Raw genomic sequence first — 22162 nt, forward strand, 5'->3', positions numbered from 1 at the left:
ATGTAACACTAATAAAGTCCATTTCTGTCCAGTTTGTTTATCATTGTGGTTTATGTCTTAAAACTTGTTTTGATTTTGCTGGTAAAAAGGTCACACTTTAGATAAATCACATCTGAAGCCTACTGTAGATTCCTTATCTGTTTCTTTAAAGTAAATGAGTAAATGGATCTATACACTTATTTTATCCCAAATAAAATGTTACGTGTAAAAACAATATTTCAAAATAATAAGTTGGTACTTTGTAAATACTTGTAATCCCTGTATATTGTCCAAATAAATCTTGACAGGGATTTTTTTTAATTAAATGGTAAAGGTAAATTATTAATAACTTGTGTGCAAACCATAGACTGTAAAAAGGTGCAAACATTAAAAGGGTGCTATCTCGGGTGAAGTGTAAAATGCAGTTACACATTCATAGGGATAAAACAATTACATATAGGTTTTTCTTCTGTTTACATATGTTATTAAAATGTTAATTAAAGTTTACCTTGGTTTTTAATGATGCAGCATTAATCTCACGAGTGTTTCAAGTCCGACTCCGTTTCCCGCCAGTCAGTTTGAGCGGGAGATCGCTTGCCAACAGACCACACCCTTTCTCAATCACTTTAGACCAATCGAAACCGTTTTTACCTGTTCAGCGTTGTTCACTCTGTTTCTGTGATTGGTTGTCGTAGAGTATTTATTTATTTTTCGTAATTTTGTACTAAATATTGTAAATAATATATTTGCATATGCATTGAAATACATCGTTTATAGTCAAGTTTTGAATTTTGTTAGTTAATTTTACATCACCTGAGCTAATGATAGCTGTCACGAGCACACGTGCGCTCCCGTGACGTCACGCACACGCCAACGCTGCTGAACCTCAAGGTGAGCAGAAAGATGTCGAGCACAAACTCGGGAAATTATGTAAAATGAGGGTCTCTTTCTGATTTGTTTGTTCGGTGGCGCATGTGTTGATTAGTTAAATGTATCATTTGGTTTTTGGCATGTTTTCACATTAAAACCAAAATTGACTTCAACCACGTTTTGACCCCATAAAGGTAAACTCATTACTCAGATGGGACCCATTTGTCAAATTATTAAAATCACAGAATGATTAAGACTGCAGCTGCTTACCTTAATTCATATTTCCTCTGAATTTGATGGTTGCATGTTACTAGTCCTACTCATTTAACTACAATTCCATAAAAATGCAGTTGATTCAACAATATACTAAGTTTTGAAGAGGCTGAACCTCAAGGTGAGCAGAAAGATGTCGAGCACAAACTCGGGAAATTATGTAAAATGAGGGTCTCTTTCTGATTTGTTTGTTCGGTGGCGCATGTGTTGATTAGTTAAATGTATCATTTGGTTTTTGGCATGTTTTCACATTAAAACCAAAATTGACTTCAACCACGTTTTGACCCCATAAAGGTAAACTCATTACTCAGATGGGACCCATTTGTCAAATTATTAAAATCACAGAATGATTAAGACTGCAGCTGCTTACCTTAATTCATATTTCCTCTGAATTTGATGGTTGCATGTTACTAGTCCTACTCATTTAACTACAATTCCATAAAAATGCAGTTGATTCAACAATATACTAAGTTTTGAAGAGTGAGTTTAGTAGTAGGATTCCTCTGTATCCTTCTATACGCAAGAGGAGTTATTGGCACATTTATGTTTTTTTTTGCAAAAGCTACTTCTCTTTGCTGCCATGGCTTTATTTTCACCGATACAGTTAACAGGTTTGTTTGGGGATTAGAAGGTTCTAGTTTTATCCTGAATATTGTTTTTATTACTGTATTATGACCTATATTGGGATATCCCACTTAGTGCTATATTGAAATTCCTCTTTTTATTCTTCTCCACATACACATAAATGTAAGCTTAACATCAACCTCGTATTGAGTTGAATTGTTAACACTGTAAAAAAAAAAATATATATATATATATATATATTGATACTGATACTCATGGGTGGCCAGAAATCAAGATGTTTGGGGAATGTCATGGTGACCGCTGTATTTAACAGTGTGTCGATTATGTGTTGCTGGGATATTTGAGCTGCTAATGAGATTGCTCTGGTTCAGTCTTCTATTGCGGAAGTGTTGGTGTCAAAGCTCATTCCCCCTCTGAGCTCAGACATCTCTCCTTACAGTCTGCTGCCACTCAAGAAGACTAGGCATGGTCTTATTAGATGTAGCTGACCTCTCGATCTCTGTCTCTCTCTCAGTGGGATCAGTGGAAAGAGGATGCTGCTGTCATTTAGGCCGCTGATCTCCGTCTCTGTGTTGACTCTGCTAAGCTGGTGCTGGTACAGTTTTAGGAGGAGGAGGACGACAGCTCCTCTCTGGACTAAAGAGAACGTGTGTTGTTCGGACAGCAGCAGCCCTGTTCACTCCTCCCCTGCTGACTCCAGTATTTTGGGTGAAAGGTCAGTAGTTCAGACCATACATGAGTTGTGTCTTGTTGTTTAAAGGTTGCATACTTGGTTAGCCACAGTTTTAGGTGATAATATCTTCTTATATTAATTCTTCTCTCTGAGCTGTAAATTTGACCTACAGGAGGTCGTAAATGATGCTAGGGAGTCCACAAAATTTTTACAATTAAAACATTAAAGGGGTCATATGATGCGATTTAAACTTTTCCTTTCTCTTTGGAGTGTTACAAGCTCTTGGTGCATAAAGAAGATCTGTAAAGTTTCAAAGACTTAAGTCTCAAATCCAAAGAGATATTCTTTATAAAAATGTATTCATAGGGCCCTTAAGATATTAATGAAATATGTAACTTTTTTATTCTGCTTTTTTTAAAAGAAAAATAATGATGATATTTGTGATTTATTTAATTATTTTCTTCAGTTTGTTTATGTAGCACGTTTTACACACACACTTTTACAACAGCTATATTTTTAACACAGAAAATGATAATCTCGTATATATGCTGTCAGTTAATTTTGTTGCCTTATATATATATATATATATATATATATATTACATTTAATATTTTTCTCACACAGTGTAAATGGGGTTTTTATTCATAGTAATATAGAGCTGTCTTTTTATTGTGGGAATGGAGGTCCATTGCAAGGGGCTCATATTCGGGAGTCCTTGACAGCAAAAATGTTTCAGAACCCCTAATAATCCTTTTACCAGTGGGAGTAATGTTTCCAAATCTTGGTTTATGCTAAGTTATGCTGAAACTTATCTCGACCAGTCCAAGTAATTCAAAAAACAGACAGATTAGCTTTTTCCAGAGTGAAGACAAACACCGGACTGTTTCTGTTTTTCTTCTCTTACAGTGACCTGAACATGGACCACAGCATCTCAAGATCCTCTGAAATCAAAAATCTTACCAGCACCATATCCAAAATAGGCCTCACCAAGGGAGTTCGACCCGAGCCAGAAGGAGAAGTATCTGTTCGTTTCCCTGAGACTCTCCTAACTGAGCAAGAAAAGGACAACATTGCTGGTGAAGGTCATCCAGAATGTGGAGAAGTTAGTGAAGATGACTCTGGGCTTGAGTCTGATCCGGTTTGTCTGTCTTCAAACCGCCTTCCCATCAACTCTCACACTTTAACAGAACAACAGTCAGGTCCTGTCAGCTTGGACAGTCATGATGGCAGCAGCCTGTCTGATCTCTCCCCTGATAGAGGCTTGAACCTGGAGAACATGGAGAAGATCAGTTCTGTTCTGGTCCAACAGGTCATAGACGCAGTGGCAGAGGACTGGAAAAACCAGGAACCACATGAGCTTGCTAGTGTTTCAAGACCTCCACAGAGTGGATTTCTATATGCTGCTCAAGAATCATTCAGCGGTGATGATGACAGCAGAGTATCCCTTCAGGACGTGGGCTCATTCAGGGAAAAACTACTCAGCCATTTAGGAGCTTCTGTTGGAGATGATTCTGGGTGTGGTTCCTGCTTTTCAGACGATGCATCCGGTGTAGAAAGGCTCACCAGAGAGTTGTCTAAGGAGGGCCAAGGGTTTTTGATGACCCCCACAGAAGCAGACACAGTCAGCATTGAGAGCAAAATGACTCCCAGCATGCTCGGAGTGACCGAGGAAGAGGAGGAGGCCTTGAGAGGTGCATGAAACAATTATTTTCCAAACTCATGCAGTTATCCTCCTGTTGAATTATGAAAATTATTGAAATGAATTAATTGGCTTTTGAATTTTTTGTAGGCCTATGCATTATTTTATGGTATCTATATAAAGTGGGACTTCATATGCATCAGTCACAAAGCAGTAAAAATGTCTATGTGTGACATTTACATGGATCTCGTCTCCAGGTTCAGATGTTAAAAGCTGCATTAGTGCCGACGCTCAGGTGAGCAGCTTGGCCCCACCTCCAGCCCCACCCATCATTCTCTGGGACATAGAGGTGCCAGCGGTGAGCCCCGCCCACAGACACACCCACATACGGATATTGTTTGAACATTTGCCCATTAAAAGACTGTATGAATGTGTTCAGAGATGCACCACAGCAGAAAAGATACATGATCTTGACGTATTAGACTACAGAAAAGCTCAAGTTACAGGGCATATAGAGGCCTGCATACTTTGTGTGTGCGTGTTGAGGTTTGTTTCGCTGGTATAAGAAGAAGAGTGACATGTCTTCAATAAGAGACAGAAAGACTTGTTGTCCTTTGAAGATTTAAATCAAGACCTGTCTTTGCAGCATCTGGTTGGTCGATTGATCGGGAAGGAGGGGAAGTTCATGAACTTCCTGAAGCAGAGCTCTGGAGCAAAGATCTATGTCTCCACCCTGCCGTTCACTCAGGAGATTCAAATCTGCCACATCCAGGGTGAGTTTTCCCATGATGATGATGATGGGTACCTCACTCCATGCAGAAGCCCAGCGCTGAGTTCATGTCTGTGTTTGTTCATCCAGGCTCACAGCAGCAGGTGGATGATGCTCTCACACTCATCAGGAAGAAGTTCAAAGATCTAGATCTGACTAACTGTGTTCCTCTGCCCTTCCTGCCCATCACTTCCTGGGTGAGGACCCTTAAAATCATATCATATATTAACTCATTCCAAATTCATATGACTTGCTTTCTTCTTTAGAACACGAAGCATCATGACTCATGACTTAAATTTCAAGTTTTCTCAAATTGTGCAATAGCTTTGTGTGAGGAACAAACCTAAATTTAAGTGGAAAATTGGTGTTTTAAGAAACATCGTTAGGCCTGTCGCAATAATCAATATATTGACTTATCGCGCAATATATGTACATGACCTCAATTTTTGGTGACGCAATATATCGCCCGTTATATTTACTTAAAAATTAATGTCACCATGTTTTGTACATTCCACTTGTGCCTGTGTCTTTTGCAGCTTCTCGTACATAACGTGGTGTAGTTGGTGCTAGTTCAAACGTTTCATCTGCAGATATGGTCTTGTTTAGGGATCTGTCCCTTTGTGCATGCGGACATCTGACTGCTGAGTAGTGATTGTGTTTTTCAGCAATAGCGTGCACCCTTAATTTACAGAGAAAGAAGGTCTGGGAAAAATCTGTAGATGATAAAATCTCCATACAAGTTCTTTGTGCATTTTTCTTTTTTTTCTACTTTGCACTTTTTGTTAGAAAATGTTTATTTACTATTTATTCAGGTTTTTTAAGGTATCTAATATTTTGATACTTAATTTCCATGATCTAAATATTCTTAAAAATTAAAAGTTTGTCATTTGGAAGTGTGTAGGCCTTCTTGCATTATTATGCTGTTACATTATGATTATATATTCAGTGGCATAAAATGGTCTTTAAAATTACAATAATATCGCTTATCGCAATTATTTCTGGGGCAATATATCGCACAACAAAAAGTTGTTATCGTGACGGGCCTAAACATCATGCCGACTTTGATTCTATTTGGATGACATTAAATATCCTGATGTGATGTCTTGAGGTGCCAATTTAATGCATGCCTGAATGTGAGAGTAGCCATTGTTTTAAAAGCTGAGTGTTGATCTGTTGTCTCTGTAGCTGCTGCTGCCTCAGGATGTGTTTGTGGAGGTGATCGTCTCACGGGTAGAGGCTGGTCATCATCTGTTTGTTCAGCAGCACAAGCATCCATCTTATCAGGCCCTTCCCACACTTATACAGCACATGCAGCTCTGCTACTCTCAGCCAGGATGTCCCAGCCTGCCCACCCCTGTCGAAGGTATATAGACCTTTACTTACACACATAGATCTCAGTGTGGAGAGTATGTTTTATATTCACATGTATTCATTTAGCAAATGCTTTTGATAGGAACAACACAACATCTGTCTTTAACATAGCGTTTTATGGTTTTGCTTTAATCCTCCATAATTGTCTTAATTTGCTCTTTCTCTCTCTTTTAGAATCAGCACAGCTTTATTGGCATGCCTTTAAAAAGTACTTTTAATTTATTTATTGTTTCCATTTCCCATATTTTAGAATACTAGTAAAGTTACAACACTGTGAAATAAGAATAACCCAATTTTAAGTATGTACTGTAGCAATCAACTTCATGAAGTGGATCCTAGGATGTTTTTTTTTTTACACAGTATTTATTCAAAGTGGTAAAATTTCCTATGCTCACTAAGGCTGCATTTATTTGACAAAACAAGACTGTAATAAAATAAAAACAGTAATATGGTGAAATATTACAATAAAAAAATATTTGTTTTAAAATGTAATTTATTACTGTGTTGGCATAATATAGAAATCAATTTTGAAATAAAAATCTTCAATAATATTTAAAAATGTCTTTACTTTCACTTTTGATCAATTAAATTCATCTTTACTGAATAGAAGTATTAGTTTCTTTAAAAAAAAAAAATGTACTGACCCCAAACTTTTGAACGTCTGTAAATGTGTGTGTGTGTATGTATGTGTATATATATATATATATATATATATATATATACACATACATACACACACACACATTTACAGACGTTAGCAAAGGGTCTGAATATTTAGGACCATGTGATATTTCAGTTTTTCTTTTTTAATAAATCTGCAAAAATGTCAACAATTCTGTGTTTTTCTGTCAATATGGGGTGCTGTGTGTACATTAATGAGGAAAAAAAATGAACTTAAATGATTTTAGCAAATGGCTGCAATATAACAAAGAGTGAAAAATTTAAGGGGGTCTGAATACTTTCCGTACCCACTGTATATATATACACACACACACACACACACACACACAGAAAGACACCATCTCTGATAGTATATGTCCTAAATGTTACAAAATTTTGCGCAAACTTTGCAAGACAAATTATAATTAGGTTTCATGGAGGCAATGTGGTCATCTCTCAAAATAATTAGGATTTCTTGTTGTCATCTAGTTTGAGGAAGTCTGTCTGTTTTCTGTCTGTCTCTGTCAGTGGGGGTGGTCTGTGCTGCTCCGGTAACAGGAAGTGGCTGGCAGAGAGCCCAGGTCATCCAGTATTACAGAGAGTCTGGAATTGCTCATATCAGATATGTAGATAATGGAGGTTATGACACTGTGAACAGCGCCACCCTCAGGCAGATCAGGTCAGGTGGCTTAAGTTTGGTTTGATTATTTATCTGTAATTGTTTTGGAACGAGTTCAATCTGATATTTGAAGATTGTTTTCACAGGTCAGACTTTGTAATGTTGCCATTCCAGGCAGCAGAGGTTCTGTTGGACAATATCACTCCTTTGCCAGGTAAAACATTGGCCTGTTTATGATTAAAAATGCTTTATGTGCTGTTTTGTAATGCATACATACAGTGTTATTATTCTTTGTACATTTTGTAAAAAATCACACAAATAAATCATAGCTACTGAATTATGCTAAAAAACAAAACTCCATATCAATTACGTCAGCAGATGTCACACTAACACTGATCTATCCATTCTGCATGCCCACTCAGCAAAGCAGAAAAAGGCTCTGAAATACATTGCCTGGGTGTGTGGGGGTGTCAGCAAGTTTTTCGGCACCCACCACAGGACAATTAACATATCAAAATATGCCTTAGTGTTATGTTTATGGATAAACAATATTATTAAGTAAAAAAACAATAGAAATCACTGGAAAGTCCATATCATATGAGAAAAACAAGCATTCCAAGTGTTTCATACAATAAACTCCAGTGATCTTTTAGTATCATTGGTATACTATTATATCTTTTTTGTTAATACCTTGAATTATATTTTATTCTATTTTCATTTTAGTTAAAGTTTTAGCCATTTTGTTGTTTGTTTTTCTTATTTTTTTCACATATGGTTATATAGGTTTTTTTGTATTAGCTTTTAGTTATTTTAGTTAAGTTAGTTTGAGATATTTTGGTACAGTTATTCTGTCAACTGAATTAAAATAAGTTTAAGTTATGTTCATTTTATTTCAAGTAATAAAAGTTTTTTTGGTTTGGTTTTAGTTTTCGTTAATGATAATACTGTGTACTTTCCAACTTTCAAGACAATCGAAATCCAAATAAACCTGATCATTTATAATATATCTTACTAAGTAATCTATCTTCTTATATCTTACTTTCACTAACGACTGATTTTGTGGGGATGCCACTAATAATAAGTCAAACTACAATGATACAAGACAGAATACGCTTGTGCCACAAAGAAAAACTAGATTTTATTTCAGTGTTTTGAATTACAGTGCTTAATTTTAGTTTTAAACATGCATTTCCTATTTCAAAAGGCCTTTTGGTTGTATTTATTCAGAAGGTGGCTCGAATGTAAACTTAATAGGGTTTAAAGAGCTTACTGAAGAGCTGAATATACTCTCGTTGTTCCTGTCAAACACTGCCAACCAACAGAAGGCGTGGCTTCCTTTGATAGGTAGGCGCATATCTCCGCCGGATTGGTTGGCTGATGCTTTCAGCCACGCCCTCTCCTGAGAGGGGCGGGAGCTGCGCGCAGATCACACGTGTGACGCTAGCGCTCCCGCTTCGGTAATATTCCTTGAGCTGGGGCTGCAGTTCCTGTGTGTATGTGTGTGTGTATGCGTGTGCTTGGAGTTGGTTGGGCTTTGAGCTATGGAAGCGGACGCGAGTCAACTCACCTCTGGAAGCCCGAATGATTCGCAACACGACCCGGGGTAAGAAGACAGGATGAGTGCGCGCGCGCCCACCCACCCGTCTGTGTGTTTGGAGTTTGATTCTGTTTTCTGCGCGAGCGAGCGCGTGTCCTTTCTCTCGCTCAGTTCTGCTAATGTTTTGAATGACAGGTCATTTCTAACGGCTCATTTCAGCCGGTTCACAGCTCAAGCTCTTTATCGCTCTTTATGAGGTATTTACACGGAAAATGGCCGTTTTGACATCCGGAGTCACTTATAACATGTTTTCTCCTTACAGTAAAATGTTTATCGGTGGCCTCAGCTGGCAAACCTCACCAGGTAAGGCGAATCGCTTCTTTTTTCTGAGTTTTGTTTTATATTTATCCATGGCTGAGAGCTGTGTGATGTTTGTATGTGTCACTGCGCACAAGGTTATTGTGATTTCCAGTCATCTGACACTAAAAACGAGCGACGAGACAACTTTAACGCTCTCATTATAATCAACGATGTGTGAAGCGCGCGCGACCTTCGTTGATTATAACGGCAGCGTGCAGGTTTAATCGCGTCGCTCTCTTGCACTGGAGACACGGCGTAACCCTCTTGTGTCCTTGTGTTTGTGTTCAGACAGCCTGAGAGACTATTTCAGTAAATTCGGGGAGATCAGAGAATGTATGGTGATGCGCGACCCCACAACCAAACGCTCCAGGTAAACACACGTGCTTTCTCTATGTCCCGCTGTCTTTATTCTGCTGTATTACATTGCTGATCAAGAAGAACAGGATAGGAAGCTGATTCATTGACATTGAGTTAGCAGGACTGTACTGTATTAGAAAGCGATTCAGTGATTTCTAAATTATATTACAAAGGACAATGTTTTAGCTCATATATATGAAAGGATCTATCTATCTATCTATCTATCTATCTATCTATCTATCTATCTATCTATCTATCTATCTATCTACCTACCTACCTACCTACCTACCTACCTACCTACACACACATTATATTATAGCCATATGTCTCAGTCTTTTGTCTTTTTTTACATAATTGACAGTTATATAGGTGAGGTGACCCTAATAAGACCACAAACCATATAATCCCTCTAGTTATATTTTGAAACATGTAAAGACAAAGCATGAGAGTAATTATATTTCGTAGCAAATACAGATATTTTTATATCTATATAAAATATAAAAATATATTTGGATGTATTGCTAATATCTGACTCTATAGAAGTCGCATCAAAACTTTGTTTATATATGTATATAAATTTTTTTTTTTGTGATATTGTTTATTAAAGTGGTCGAGTACTGAAAATAATATAAAATGATGAGATTTATAAATCAATTTTATATTGGTTTATCTTCTTAGTATTTTTTTTTTAGCAATATTCCATATTTTTGGAAAGATGGAGTATTTGTAGCGCTGGCATTTCAAAGAGATGCAGTAGAACAAAAAAAATTATAAGAAGTGTTTGTAATTACATTAAATGGGGAAAAAAATAATACTATCACTATGTATAATCCATAAATATTTAAGTTTATTCCATAAACTTTTTCTTTTTGTCAGCGTGAGCTTCTAAGCAATGATGCCATTTGACCTCTATTGTTCAATTTAAACCAGGCTAAGAACCCACTGAATCTCATCTAAAAACATTAACAGAATTAATTGTGCTCAAAGCACTATTCATGAACTTTACCCACTTGCACTGAGAAAAAAAAAGACATGCACAAGGGGCTATAGGGCCTAAAAATGAGAGAAGTCTGGTTTAGAAAAGAGTGGGCGCTGAAGAATTTCTTAAACTTAATTTTGTCAGTTCATGTCAAATATGAATATTTAAATTATAATAGATTTTTAAATTTTCTTTCATTTATAGTAATAATCTTTAAATTTAGTTTTTAGTGGGCTTTAAAGGTTCACTTCCCCTGTAAAAATATCTGATGTGCTATAAATGACTGACCAGACCTGCCAATATTTCTGGACAGTGTTTATTACTGGTATATTTTCTACCTGTGCACTGTATGTGTTTCATGTGTTTGTATAATGCATGTATAGTATATATCTATACTTTATTCAAGGGCATAAGAACAATTTGTGTTAAAAAAAAGTGTAACAGTGACACACTAAAGCATTGAGAAGTTGTGATTATCTCTCAACAAGTGGAAATTTCTAGAAGTGTCATAATGATTGCAACACCCCTGCTATCACTGAGTGTATCAGCAAATATACAAGAGGGCTTTGTATGCTGTCACAAGTTTTCTGCCTCTTCTGTGGAGTTATCTCCTGACCTTCACTGTGTTTTGTGTTTTTGTTCCACAGAGGGTTTGGCTTCATCACGTTTGCAGATGTTTCCAGTGTAGATCAAGTCTTAGCGCAACCACACCACGAATTAGACTCCAAGACGGTATGTATCGCTTCATAACGTTTGGTTTCTGTTAACTGTGAGGATAGAGCATGTGCACTGAAACAGATGTCATTCAGATGAAGTTCTTTCCCGCAGAGTTTTTCTTTTCCTTTCTCATCTGTTCATTTCCTGCCTCTTTATTAAAAAGTGAGCTTTTTTGTTGGATTGAGTCGACTGAGAGTTTTACATACTTGCATATTAGGCTTAACAATATGGATGGCTCAGGGCCAGTGTGAAAGAGATCGGAACTGCCACTTGCCATACAGGGCCAGAGCTGCATTGTAAATCTTATGATTTGTTGACATTGTATATGTGTTATTTTGTACATGTGTATCTAGCTGTATAATATAAGTATACATAATTTATCATATAAATATAAATTATGTATACTTAAAGTACTACATAATATAACATAGCTTGTCCTTGTTTATCTTGGAAATGATTCAGATATAACCGTTATGAACTCATCTGATCACATTCTGAACAGAAGGGACACCTCTGGATTTCCCCTTTCTTTCCTTTCACAGTCACCTGAGACTCATGGATATGCACTTCCATCTCACATGGATTTGATATTTTCCTTTACATGTCTTTATATAATAATCTTGCATTCCTCTGTAGCAGGGATCTCCAAACTCGGTCCTGGAGGGCCGGTGTCCTGCAGAGTTTAGCTCCAACTTGCCTCAACACAATGCCTGGTAAGACCTTGATTAGCTGGTTCAGGTGTGTTTAATTAGGGTTGGAGCTAAACTTGTATGGTGATGCGCGACCCCACAACCAAACGCTCCAGGTAAACACACGTGCTTTCTCTATGTCCCGCTGTCTTTATTCTGCTGTATTACATTGCTGATCAAGAAGAACAGAATAGGAAGCTGATTCATTGACATTGAGTTAGCAGGACTGTACTGTATTAGAAAGCGATTCCCTTTGTAATATAATTTAGTGATTTCTAAATTAGAGGGCCGGTGTCCTGCAGAGTTTAGCTCCAACCCTAATTAAACACACCTGAACCAGCTAATCAAGGTCTTACCAGGCATTGTGTTGAGGCAAGTTGGAGCTAAACTCTGCAGGACACCGGCCCTCAAGGACCGAGTTTGGACAGCCCTGCTCTACAGCCTAAATTAGAAACTCAGTTCACACAGCTCAGTTCCTGTATTCTGTTCAGTTGTGCAGAATTCAAATCAAAGTATGAAGATGCTGCAAAAATGATCCCTAGAGTGTTTAAAATGTGAATATTCATAATAGAAATATATATCAGTCAGTGTGCTGGCATTCTGAAAATGACACTTCTCTGCTGTGCGTTGATTTCTTTAGTATGTTTGTAGAAAACCCCCCCACAAAACTTAAATGTCAGACAAACTATGCCGAACACCTGGGACCTGATTTATAAACGTTGCATACGCACAAAATGGGCATGGAAATGTGCGCAATTTTCCATGCACATATCGGGATTTATAAAAAATAAACTAGGTGTAAATATGTGCGCACTGTACGGACACTCTAGACCATGCGTACACACTCTTTTACCCGAGGGCGAGAGAAGTAAGCAAACAATGATTTTAAAGTCTGTTTTACATTTGACACACACATTTAGATTAAATATGACACTCTGAATAATGAAGTTAAGACTATATTAGTTATGGACAAGACTACTAATTATGGAATATTTTCCAGAAATATTATTTCATTTTTATATGAATTTAAACCGAAATTTTTGCAGTGGATGTGCTGCTTTCGAACAATTTTCCTGTGGTATGCAATTTAATGTTTTAATCACAGCGAAGATTGCTTGGTGCATGACAATTCCACTTTAAATTGTGTTCTAAATGGCAAAACTCATGTTCTGAGAATTTTTGTGAACTTGACTTTGTCTGATGGCTTTGGAACATAGACGGTTGGAGCTTATGGAAAGGATGCGCCCATTGATCAAACAGTCCATTGGTCTGATGACAGTAGAACCTCTGTTCACAGGTGTTGCGCACAGACAGTAGCCTAATGATAACCCCTTTCGTGCTCTTCCCAATATTGTGACAAACACCATATTAAAAGACAGAATTTGAAGGAAACCGTAAGATATCCGTGATTTTATTTTCAAAATGTTTTGTTATTGACGCAGTGAGTCGGACAGCTATTTACACTGCAAAAAAATAAGGCCTGTCTCTTTCCATAAATGGCTATTTCGGGGAGGATATTCGTGTACGCACGATCTTCCGCTGACTGGGTATTACAAAGGGAATTTTGCGCAGGTTCTGGCATACGCATGGCTTTATAAATCTGAAAACTTTTGTACATACGCAAAATCTAGCTTTTGTGCGTACGCACACATTTAGGATGAAATCTACGTAAAGTTTTATACATGAGGCCCCTGGAGCTTCTGCGCCACACGCTGTCTTCATTCTCCAAGTCTTCTGTGCTCCAGAAACACTTGCGTGTCTGACGCTGTCTGTAAATCTGACTGTAATGAATAATTATGACTGGCAGTGAGGTTTCATGGATGTGCTGTGTGTTGCTTGTATTCGGCTGAAATCAGATTTCTGTGAGCTTTTTATCGCAGTGGGGGGTTGTTATCTCGTCTCCTGCAATCAGTGCGGAGTTTCTTACAGTACGGGAACAGTAAACACTTTGAGTGATGTCTTTTTGAAGAGGAACGTTTGGTGGAGGATGCATATTTAAAAAAACAAACACAGACTGTGTTTTAAAACTTAGTAAGCTGTCTTTATGATTGTATGGTTATTTTAAGCATGGAACCAGCTAAGAGTACTTTACAAATATAATGTGGTAGTTTCTGACTTCCAACAGAAATGGTTTGAGTAATCCTGTAGCAGAATGCTTTGAGCCTCTTTTCACATTTAGCGCTAACCACTTGTGATTGGATCAGCCAAAAAGGATGTTAATACCAGATGTAAACGAGGCCTCTATCTGAAAGCAGTAAAAGGCCACTAACACATTAAATTGTTACTGCTGCGATGGAAGAAGCTCAGTAATGGCTTCATCTGGAAATACACAGGACTTTATTTACACAATGTGTGCTTGAGTCTAAATTACATATTGGCTTAATAACTGCCGTCTGCTGTTTGATTTAGATTATAACTATGTTTAAAGATTTTTTTGTTTGTTTTTGATTAGTTTGGTTGACTGAATGGCTGGGACTACAGTGGTTTTGCTTTTGTTTTGACTGGTCTAGCACCAACAGTGGTAGTAAAAATGTTTTGTACTAATAGACCTAATTAGTGATTACCTTTAAGGTCCCGACCTCATAGATGCAGCTTATTGATCTAATTGGAGATCTGATCAGACAACTGTTACTGGACCATTTGCAAATGCATAAACTCAAAAACCTACATCAGATTGATCTGGAGCCTTTATTTACAGACCAAGCATACACACAAATGTTTCTCAATTTATCTGTGCATTCATCAGAATGGGATATTTGCTCTCAGGCTGTATGGAAAAAGACACCTAATTTCTACTGATTTGAAATTCGAAAGCGTAATATTGTTTCCGTTCGTACAGGCTTGTTTCTATGGAGTAATTGAGGTTGAATTGGTTAAGCCTCAGGCTAATTGCTAAAACGAATTGCTACATAAAATTCATCACAGAGAAGGTTTCCATACTCAGGTGTTACAAAATCCATTTCTCTAATTGACCTGATTTGGGGAGATAACAATCACAGCTCAGTCAAACGGAATTATGGTAGTAAAAGGGTTTAGTTCAGAAGACACCAGTGTGTCATTTCGGAGAATAATTACCCTGTGCACAGCACATTGAATCAACATATCTATACATAAAATGGCCAACATATGGACAACACGCATATAGAGATGGCAAAAAATGACTCCTAAGATCCTGTCCAGCAAGAAACAGTCAGTGTGTGTGTGTGCGTTTTATTTAGAAAGCTTGTCTGTAATGATACACTTATATGCTGCAGAGCCCTCAGGCAAACGTTCAAATCTACACTAGGAGTTTTGCTACAATCTAAAGCCTTTGCCTTGCTGAACATGGACAAGTAATTTCCTGCAAGAGCCAAATTTCGATCTGTTTATGTTTTTCCTCTTGACTACGTCTGCCTGTATGAGATTGTTTGAAGCTCCTCTTTAGAAGAAGCTGTATTAAGGCTGAAGCAAGTGTGACATTGGAGCATGAAATAGTTTCTCTGATAATTCTTTCTGTCTGCACACCTTCACTAGATGGAACACAAATTGAAATTAACAAGATGACAAGCCAAAGAGTTAATGTCATCATTCCAGTACGACCCATCCATGCTCGTAATTCCAAAGCTTGATGGTGTTGATGATTTCTTGAAGTATGAAAAAGTGTATTATGATGAATTTGGGCCTGGATAACTGCATTCATATGAGAGTTTTTCCCCCCCCTCATCATTCTCTCTCTTCTTTCTCTGTGCACAGATTGATCCTAAGGTCGCCTTTCCTCGACGCGCTCAACCCAAGGTCAGAATTTTAAAACTTTTGCTTGATGCTGACATTGTCTTTTTTGCTTAAGCATTGTCATATTTAAATTTAAATATATTTAAAAAAAATGTTACGATGTTTTAGCCATTGTGGTGCAGACCTGTGCATCAAAGTGTGAGATACCAATGATGTCAGTCAGTGATGCGTGTGTCCATCTGAAGTGATTTGCAGGGATTTGTGGGTAGTGCTTTTGATTAGGTGTCAGTGTGTCCATATCTTTTGCTAATGTGGTTCTTCCTCTTTACTCTTTACTCTTTAAATTGGTCTGAAGCTCAGAGTGTCCGCCCAAGTGCCGTCCACTCTGGCAGGGTCTTTCCTTTTTTTATTTTTTTTATTTTTTTTTATTTTTTTTGTCCCACAACAAACACGATCAATAATGGATATTTTTTTCTTGGTTTTGAGTGCCTCACAGAAGTTTTTTTTTTTTCTTTGCTAATCGGCTCAGGTTTCAGACAGGATGAAAATGCTCGGATCCAGGGCATTTCTTCGAAGTCTGTTGGCATGTATTTCCAAAATTTCCAGACAGTTTTTTCCCCTTCTTTATTGGCCAGTTTTGGTCTCTTAACCTTTTCTCTTGCAACATAAAGAAGTCCCCCTCCCACCCCCGGTCCCTGGATTCCTGTTGAAACAAAGAAAATACATTTTGCTCCAAGGCAGCACTGTTATTTATTTATTTATTTTCTTGGCCCCTCCTAAACAATATGAACTCCCCTGTAGACAGCAGTTTATGAGAACTGAATTGTCAATTTCAGGGAGACATGGACAGGTTTCTTCGTCTTGTACCTTAGCATCATGTCTGCTGCATCTTTTTTCTTATACCACAAAGATAGATAAAGATGAATGTACTGCTGTTGTTTTTTTTTGTAAGCAAACATAAGGCTGAGTGCATGAGTACAGAAAGAACTGTATTTATTTTAGTGTGAATCTGAGAATGTGGATTTTAAGGCATCTTAAGGAAATAGGATTAAGGCAGATCTATTGGCATTGCACTGGCTTTTTTTGTACATGTAAAATTGATTTTAGACTGCAAACCGCCAGTTAATCGTTCTTGTCACACATCTTGCCTGCACTCTGCCTGAATGGTAGTGCTCATGTTTATTTCTCAGTGTGAGGTCTGTGTTTGCTAGAGTGAGACTTTTTTTTACGTGATTGTGGCTCTCCTCTTGTTTATGGACTCTTTATAGCTGTCCTGTGTTATTGTAGTTTGTGAGGTTTATTGAGGTGAAGGGAAATGTTATCATCTGTGCTGTGTTTAGAACGAGAGTTCTGGATAGGTGTGGTGACTTCAGTGCAGTGTTAATTTCGTTAACGAATAATTTCCCTCATAATTGTCAACGACATTTTTTTCACCAATGACACGATAACGAACTAAAACTCAAACTATGATGTAAATCTATTGACATTTTCATCAGCGAATAAAAACGAGACGAAAATGTTAGGGAGGGACGATTTGGGAAGAGATTAATTCAGAACGAATCTGCTGCGTAGTTCGGTGGTTAAATGAACCGGCGGGACATAAGCTAACATACACTTGCTGCACGTCGCATAAAACAGTCAAAAATGTCAATATGTGGGAGTAAGAGAAGAGCAGACATATGGATTAATGTGACGACGCAAGAGAGAACTCAATTCGGTCCGGTTTTCTGAGCGCAGACACCGAAGCATACACGCACAGAAAGCGCGTCTCACAGCGCGCGAGTACACTTTCGCATTGCATGAACGGCGAATTACACACAAAATGATGTTGAATTGTCAGTTTTGAGGGGTATTCACGTAAACACAGTTGATTTACGTCTTAAGTGAACGTAAACCGTAGGGAGAACTTGTATCGGTACATTGCATCCATTGCAGCTGTGCATTCGGTTTTAAAGGGACAGCAGCCTAATTAAGTTGCTATTGTCCGAGTCATTGATGTTAATCAAGCAACAACTGAAAGACAGAAAATCACGCACTGCTCTTTGACTGAAAAACTTTAGTAGCTCTAAAGATGAATCTAAATTTATTTATAGAAATAAATGTCTGCTTGAAATAATGAAGAATATGGTAAACCAGTTGCTATAAAGAATGCATAATTATCCTATATAACCATTGCTATTTCATTAAAAAGAAGACCATGTTCTTGTTCTTTGAGAAGTGGTTTTATTTCATTTTAACATAAAGGCATGTTGTGTGTCACCGCAGTTAAATCGGTGTCTATCATGATAAAACCTTAATATCAAACCTATATAATGAGTTTGGAAACTTTAGAGAAATGCTTAATAAATGCACTGTAACTAAACCCATTAGATTTTAGCCGACTAAATTTACTGTAGATTTAAAACTAGACTAAAACTGAAAACAATTCAGATGACTAAAACTAAATAGCATTTTAGTCAAAAGACTGACTAAAACTAAATCAAAATTTGCTGTCAAAATTAACACTGCTTCAATGAGAACTTTAAGCAATGAAATTCTGCTATGGGGCTGTAATTCCCTTGTGACGTCATCTGTGATGTCATTTACACTTGCAGATTTTTCCTTGCTGTCGTGTCTGAGAATGTCATGCATGGAAGATTAGCTATCATCTCTTCTCCTGCAGAGTCTCAGGCACAAGCTTGTCTGGGCCGATAGACACAACAGCACAGGCGCAAGGTGAATGTTGAGACAGAGCGAGTCAAGTAGATGATAAGGTGATACTGCACATGTGTCAAGCTCGTCCATCGTCCATGAGTATACTTTGAAAGCTGTGCGAACCAGAGTATGTGAGCGGAGTGGGGAGGCAACAATTTCCCGTCTGCACTCCAAGCATTCAATAATCACTCTGCTCCGGGTTCACCATTTCCTGCTCCTCGCTCCACTCCTTACTCAACTGATCAGAAACACCGCTCCGCCTTCGCTCCATGACGAAAATTGCAGCTAAATGTCGGCGCCTATAGTTAGTTAGTTAGTTAGTTTATAGTTAGTGCAGAGACATATAGCGCAACTGTGCTCACGACAACCCGAGTTCGATTCCCGCCTCAAGGTCCTTTGCCGATCCCACTCCCCTCTCTCCACCCAACGCTTTCCTGTCAGCTCTCCACTGTCCTGTCCCCTTAAAGGCATAAAAAGCCCATAATTATAACTTAAAAAAAACATTTGCGGCTAAATTATTTCAGTATGTTTTGAAATATCACAAAGTTCTGTTCAGAACTTATATTAAATAAAAAATAAATATACAAAACTAGAAGAATAGCCTTAACGTGGTTTATTGGAACACTACAATTAGCCCAATTCTATATTCAATGACTTGAACTCACTTGTCTGTGCAGAGTCTGTCTACTGTGGCGAATCTGAGGGTTGTAGTTACTTCAGAAACCGAAAGAATATGATACAATTTTTCAGTTTTTAAGCTGATAAATCACAGGACAGCATTGACAATTTTTTGCACTCCTGAATGTTTCTATGTGCGCACGATCTGTACATTTATGTGCGAGCTTGTGTGTTGTGCGCGTGTAGCAGCACATTAGTTTAGAGTGGAGATTAAAACACTACAATTAGCCCAATTCTATATTCAATGACTTGAACTCACTTGTCTGTGCAGAGTCTGTCTACTGTGGCGAATCTGAGGGTTGTAGTTACTTCAGAAACAGAAAGAATATGATACAATTTTTCAATTTTTAAGCTGATAAATCACAGGACAGCATTGACAATTTTTTGCACTCCTGAATGTTTCTATGTGCGCAGGATCTGTACATTATGTGCGAGCTTGTGTGTTGTGCGCGTGTAGCAGCACATTAGTTTAGAGTGGAGATTAGCTACCTGTACAATAAACTGTTTAAAACGTGAATTCGCCCAAGCAGTATTGAGTATCCACATGCTACAAACAAACATGCTTGAAATATAAACTCCCGCACTCGTCCATCGCCGTCATTATAACCTTCACCTTCTTTCTGATCTGAGTGATCCACATATCTGTCAAGCTAGCTAATGATGTTTAATGCGTGAATTCTTGATAAAGTGCAGTTATATTATGGGCTGTTGGCATTAATTGTACTCTGGATGGAGCAGTAGTGGAGTGCTCTCGGAGCGAGTGAAAACCACGATGCTCTGACTCTTCCAATCCACTCTTCACTCCAGTCAAATCTCACGCCGTTCCACTCCTCACTCTGCTCCCACTCAACTCTGCTCACGTACTCTGGTGTCGACATGGCTGTACGAGACTGAACGGAACGTAGAAAGTGAAGTATACCCGGGCATTTAGTGGTCGATGTTTCACTGTAGACATTGTCTGATGCCAACCCTAGTCTTTGGTAGCCGAAGTTGTCTCCCAAGATTTTTCCCAGCCAACATCTGTTGCTGCCGTTGTGTCACACTGTGATATCACAACAGATCATGGCGTGTCCTAACATGATTTAAATTGCCACTGGGACTATGGCCTCTTGTGTCGTCAAAAGAGCTTTGAAAGCTTATGGAAATGGCAGCCAGTCACGAGTCACTTCAGAAGAGGTAACCAGTGTGATTAACTGTTTCCTGTCGGCCTCATTAGCACCACTAAACACCACCACTAAACTTTGTTGTACTTGATTACTAGAACTCATGCGAGATAGAAATTTACATCTTGTTTGGTTAAGTCATTCCATTTCATCAAGATCATCAGGATTTATCAAGAGGCTTTCATCAGGCTTTATCAAGAATTAAGGTAGTCTAGAAAATGTGTATCCTTAATTATGATTAGTCATAATTAAGTCACTTCAAGACTTTTGACCAATTCACTAAAAAGAACGGACTCATTCATTTGTAAATTCTTTACATTTTAGAAAAATTGTGTGCTTGCCGTTTTGAATTGAACGTGATTGGAGGGTAAGTTTGGGTACTGCAAAATAATAATGTTTTTACGTTTAGTTGCGGTGTTTCTTTTGGCTCTGATTTATTAAGTTACACGCTAATACAACTGAGCAGCCATTTTTATTCTAATTGACATGCAGTACACTATATTGTGATGCATTTCGAGAGTCTATAAAGACTGAAATATATTTTGATATCCATTTCATTATAAAAAAGTTAAGTATGTGATCTAATTAATAAATAGTAAACCGTTTTAAACATTAAAAATTAGGGATGCTCTGATTGATCAGCTACCGATCGCTATCGGCCGATAATCGCTTTGGGATGATTGATCGGCGGTCTCTATTAAAGACAATCTCAAAAATCTTTTTCTCTTGCACACTCGCAGTGCACACACACATAATGCCAGGTTACATACTGCATGTTGCAGTGTGTCTGGTTGGGACATGATTGTTCAGAAACTTTCCAGTCTTCCGTTTTTTTTCCCCTTTATAACTCTGCCATAGTTTTCTACTATTAAAGTCACCAGGAAATGACTGCTGACCTCTTTCTCTCATCTATGGTTTTACTCTTATCTCTTTGAGTCATTTTTTGGTTCGGTCTGTTACGAAACGGGACTCCTGCAGCGTGCATGATGTTACAGTTTCTCAAGTGAAACTCTGTTCTGTTTCCATCTAAATAAAGGCAGTAAACACCCTGAAGTGTAAATACAGCCCTCCAGCAGTGCGTGTGTCTGGGTTGTGTAGGTTTTAGTTAAGAAAAGAAATGCACTTTAAAAATGGCTCTGCAAAGCAGACAGGACACCCATTGACTTTTCACAGAAAACAAGAAACAATCCGATATCTGGCAAAGGCAGACAGGATTATTGAGAGGGAAAAGTCAATCAATCAGCGCTGAGTTGATGGGATCACGGTATCTGGACACCTCACTCTCATCTTATGGCAAAAAAGATTGTAACTGCTGCAAACAAGTGGTGTGGGGAGGGTGTGAAATGGCCTATGAAAGAGGAATCATAGATGGTATAGGAGAGCATAAATATAATGGATGAGCTCAGTTGGAGCCCTGACCTAGTGGTTAGCGCTTATGCAGGCTGAGCGAGTTTGAGTGCAGCTCACAACATTTCCTGATCGATTTCCCCCTCTCCTTGCTGTTGTTCCCTGTCCCATCTCTGCCAATAAAAGATGCAAAAAGCCAGAAAGAAAATAGATTTGAGATTTAATTATTATTATTTTTACTTGCCCTCATTTCGTTCCTACGACGGTGTTAAAAAAATCTAAGATTACTAGTTTGAAGTCGTAATATTTTGAGAATAAAATCGAAATATTTTGAGAATAAAGCCAAAATTACGCGAATTATGTCTTAAGCCTATATTGCGCATCCAAATGTCTGGATTGGGAGCACCAGGAGAAATTCCGGTGGCCTGGCAACTGAGTTGAATATATGTGGGATTATTGGCAGAAATCATACCATGTGTCATATACTCTAGG

At 38.0% G+C, this 22162-nt stretch overlaps 2 protein-coding genes across 2 annotated transcripts in view; both read left to right on the plus strand.

The window, feature by feature from the left end:
* The first annotated feature begins 1272 nt into the window (after positions 1 to 1272).
* Positions 1273 to 8841, plus strand: LOC107578908 (A-kinase anchor protein 1, mitochondrial-like). The gene is made up of 10 exons (XM_016264813.1): positions 1273 to 1416; positions 2222 to 2422; positions 3287 to 4071; positions 4277 to 4377; positions 4666 to 4792; positions 4879 to 4985; positions 5974 to 6151; positions 7348 to 7498; positions 7585 to 7652; positions 8693 to 8841. Exons 2-10 carry the CDS (start codon positions 2241 to 2243, stop codon positions 8839 to 8841), a joined length of 1848 nt encoding a protein of 615 aa, XP_016120299.1. The 5' UTR covers positions 1273 to 1416; positions 2222 to 2240.
* LOC107578420 (RNA-binding protein Musashi homolog 2-like) overlaps positions 8826 to 22162 on the plus strand; it is a 105887-nt gene continuing 92550 nt past the window's right edge. The window contains exons 1-5 of the mRNA XM_016264381.1: positions 8826 to 9041; positions 9298 to 9338; positions 9624 to 9705; positions 11319 to 11403; positions 15810 to 15851. Coding sequence (XP_016119867.1) covers positions 8980 to 9041; positions 9298 to 9338; positions 9624 to 9705; positions 11319 to 11403; positions 15810 to 15851 — 312 coding nt within the window. The 5' untranslated portion in view covers positions 8826 to 8979. The remainder of the gene's footprint in view (positions 9042 to 9297; positions 9339 to 9623; positions 9706 to 11318; positions 11404 to 15809; positions 15852 to 22162) is intronic.

Source organism: Sinocyclocheilus grahami, unplaced genomic scaffold (assembly GCF_001515645.1).
Source record: "Sinocyclocheilus grahami isolate Dianchi unplaced genomic scaffold, SAMN03320097.WGS_v1.1 scaffold32.1, whole genome shotgun sequence".
Lineage (NCBI taxonomy): Eukaryota > Metazoa > Chordata > Actinopteri > Cypriniformes > Cyprinidae > Sinocyclocheilus > Sinocyclocheilus grahami.

What these genes read in the sequence shown, in the direction of transcription:
- LOC107578908 (XM_016264813.1), top strand. Translation starts at nt 2,241, where the DNA reads ATGCTGCTGTCATTTAGGCCGCTGATCTCCGTCTCTGTGTTGACTCTG. An exon ending in CCTGCCCACCCCTGTCGAAG is followed by an intron (nt 6,152 to 7,347) that starts GTATATAGACCT and finishes TGTCTCTGTCAG; the next exon opens with TGGGGGTGGTCTGTGCTGCT. An exon ending in GCCACCCTCAGGCAGATCAG is followed by an intron (nt 7,499 to 7,584) that starts GTCAGGTGGCTT and finishes TTGTTTTCACAG; the next exon opens with GTCAGACTTTGTAATGTTGC.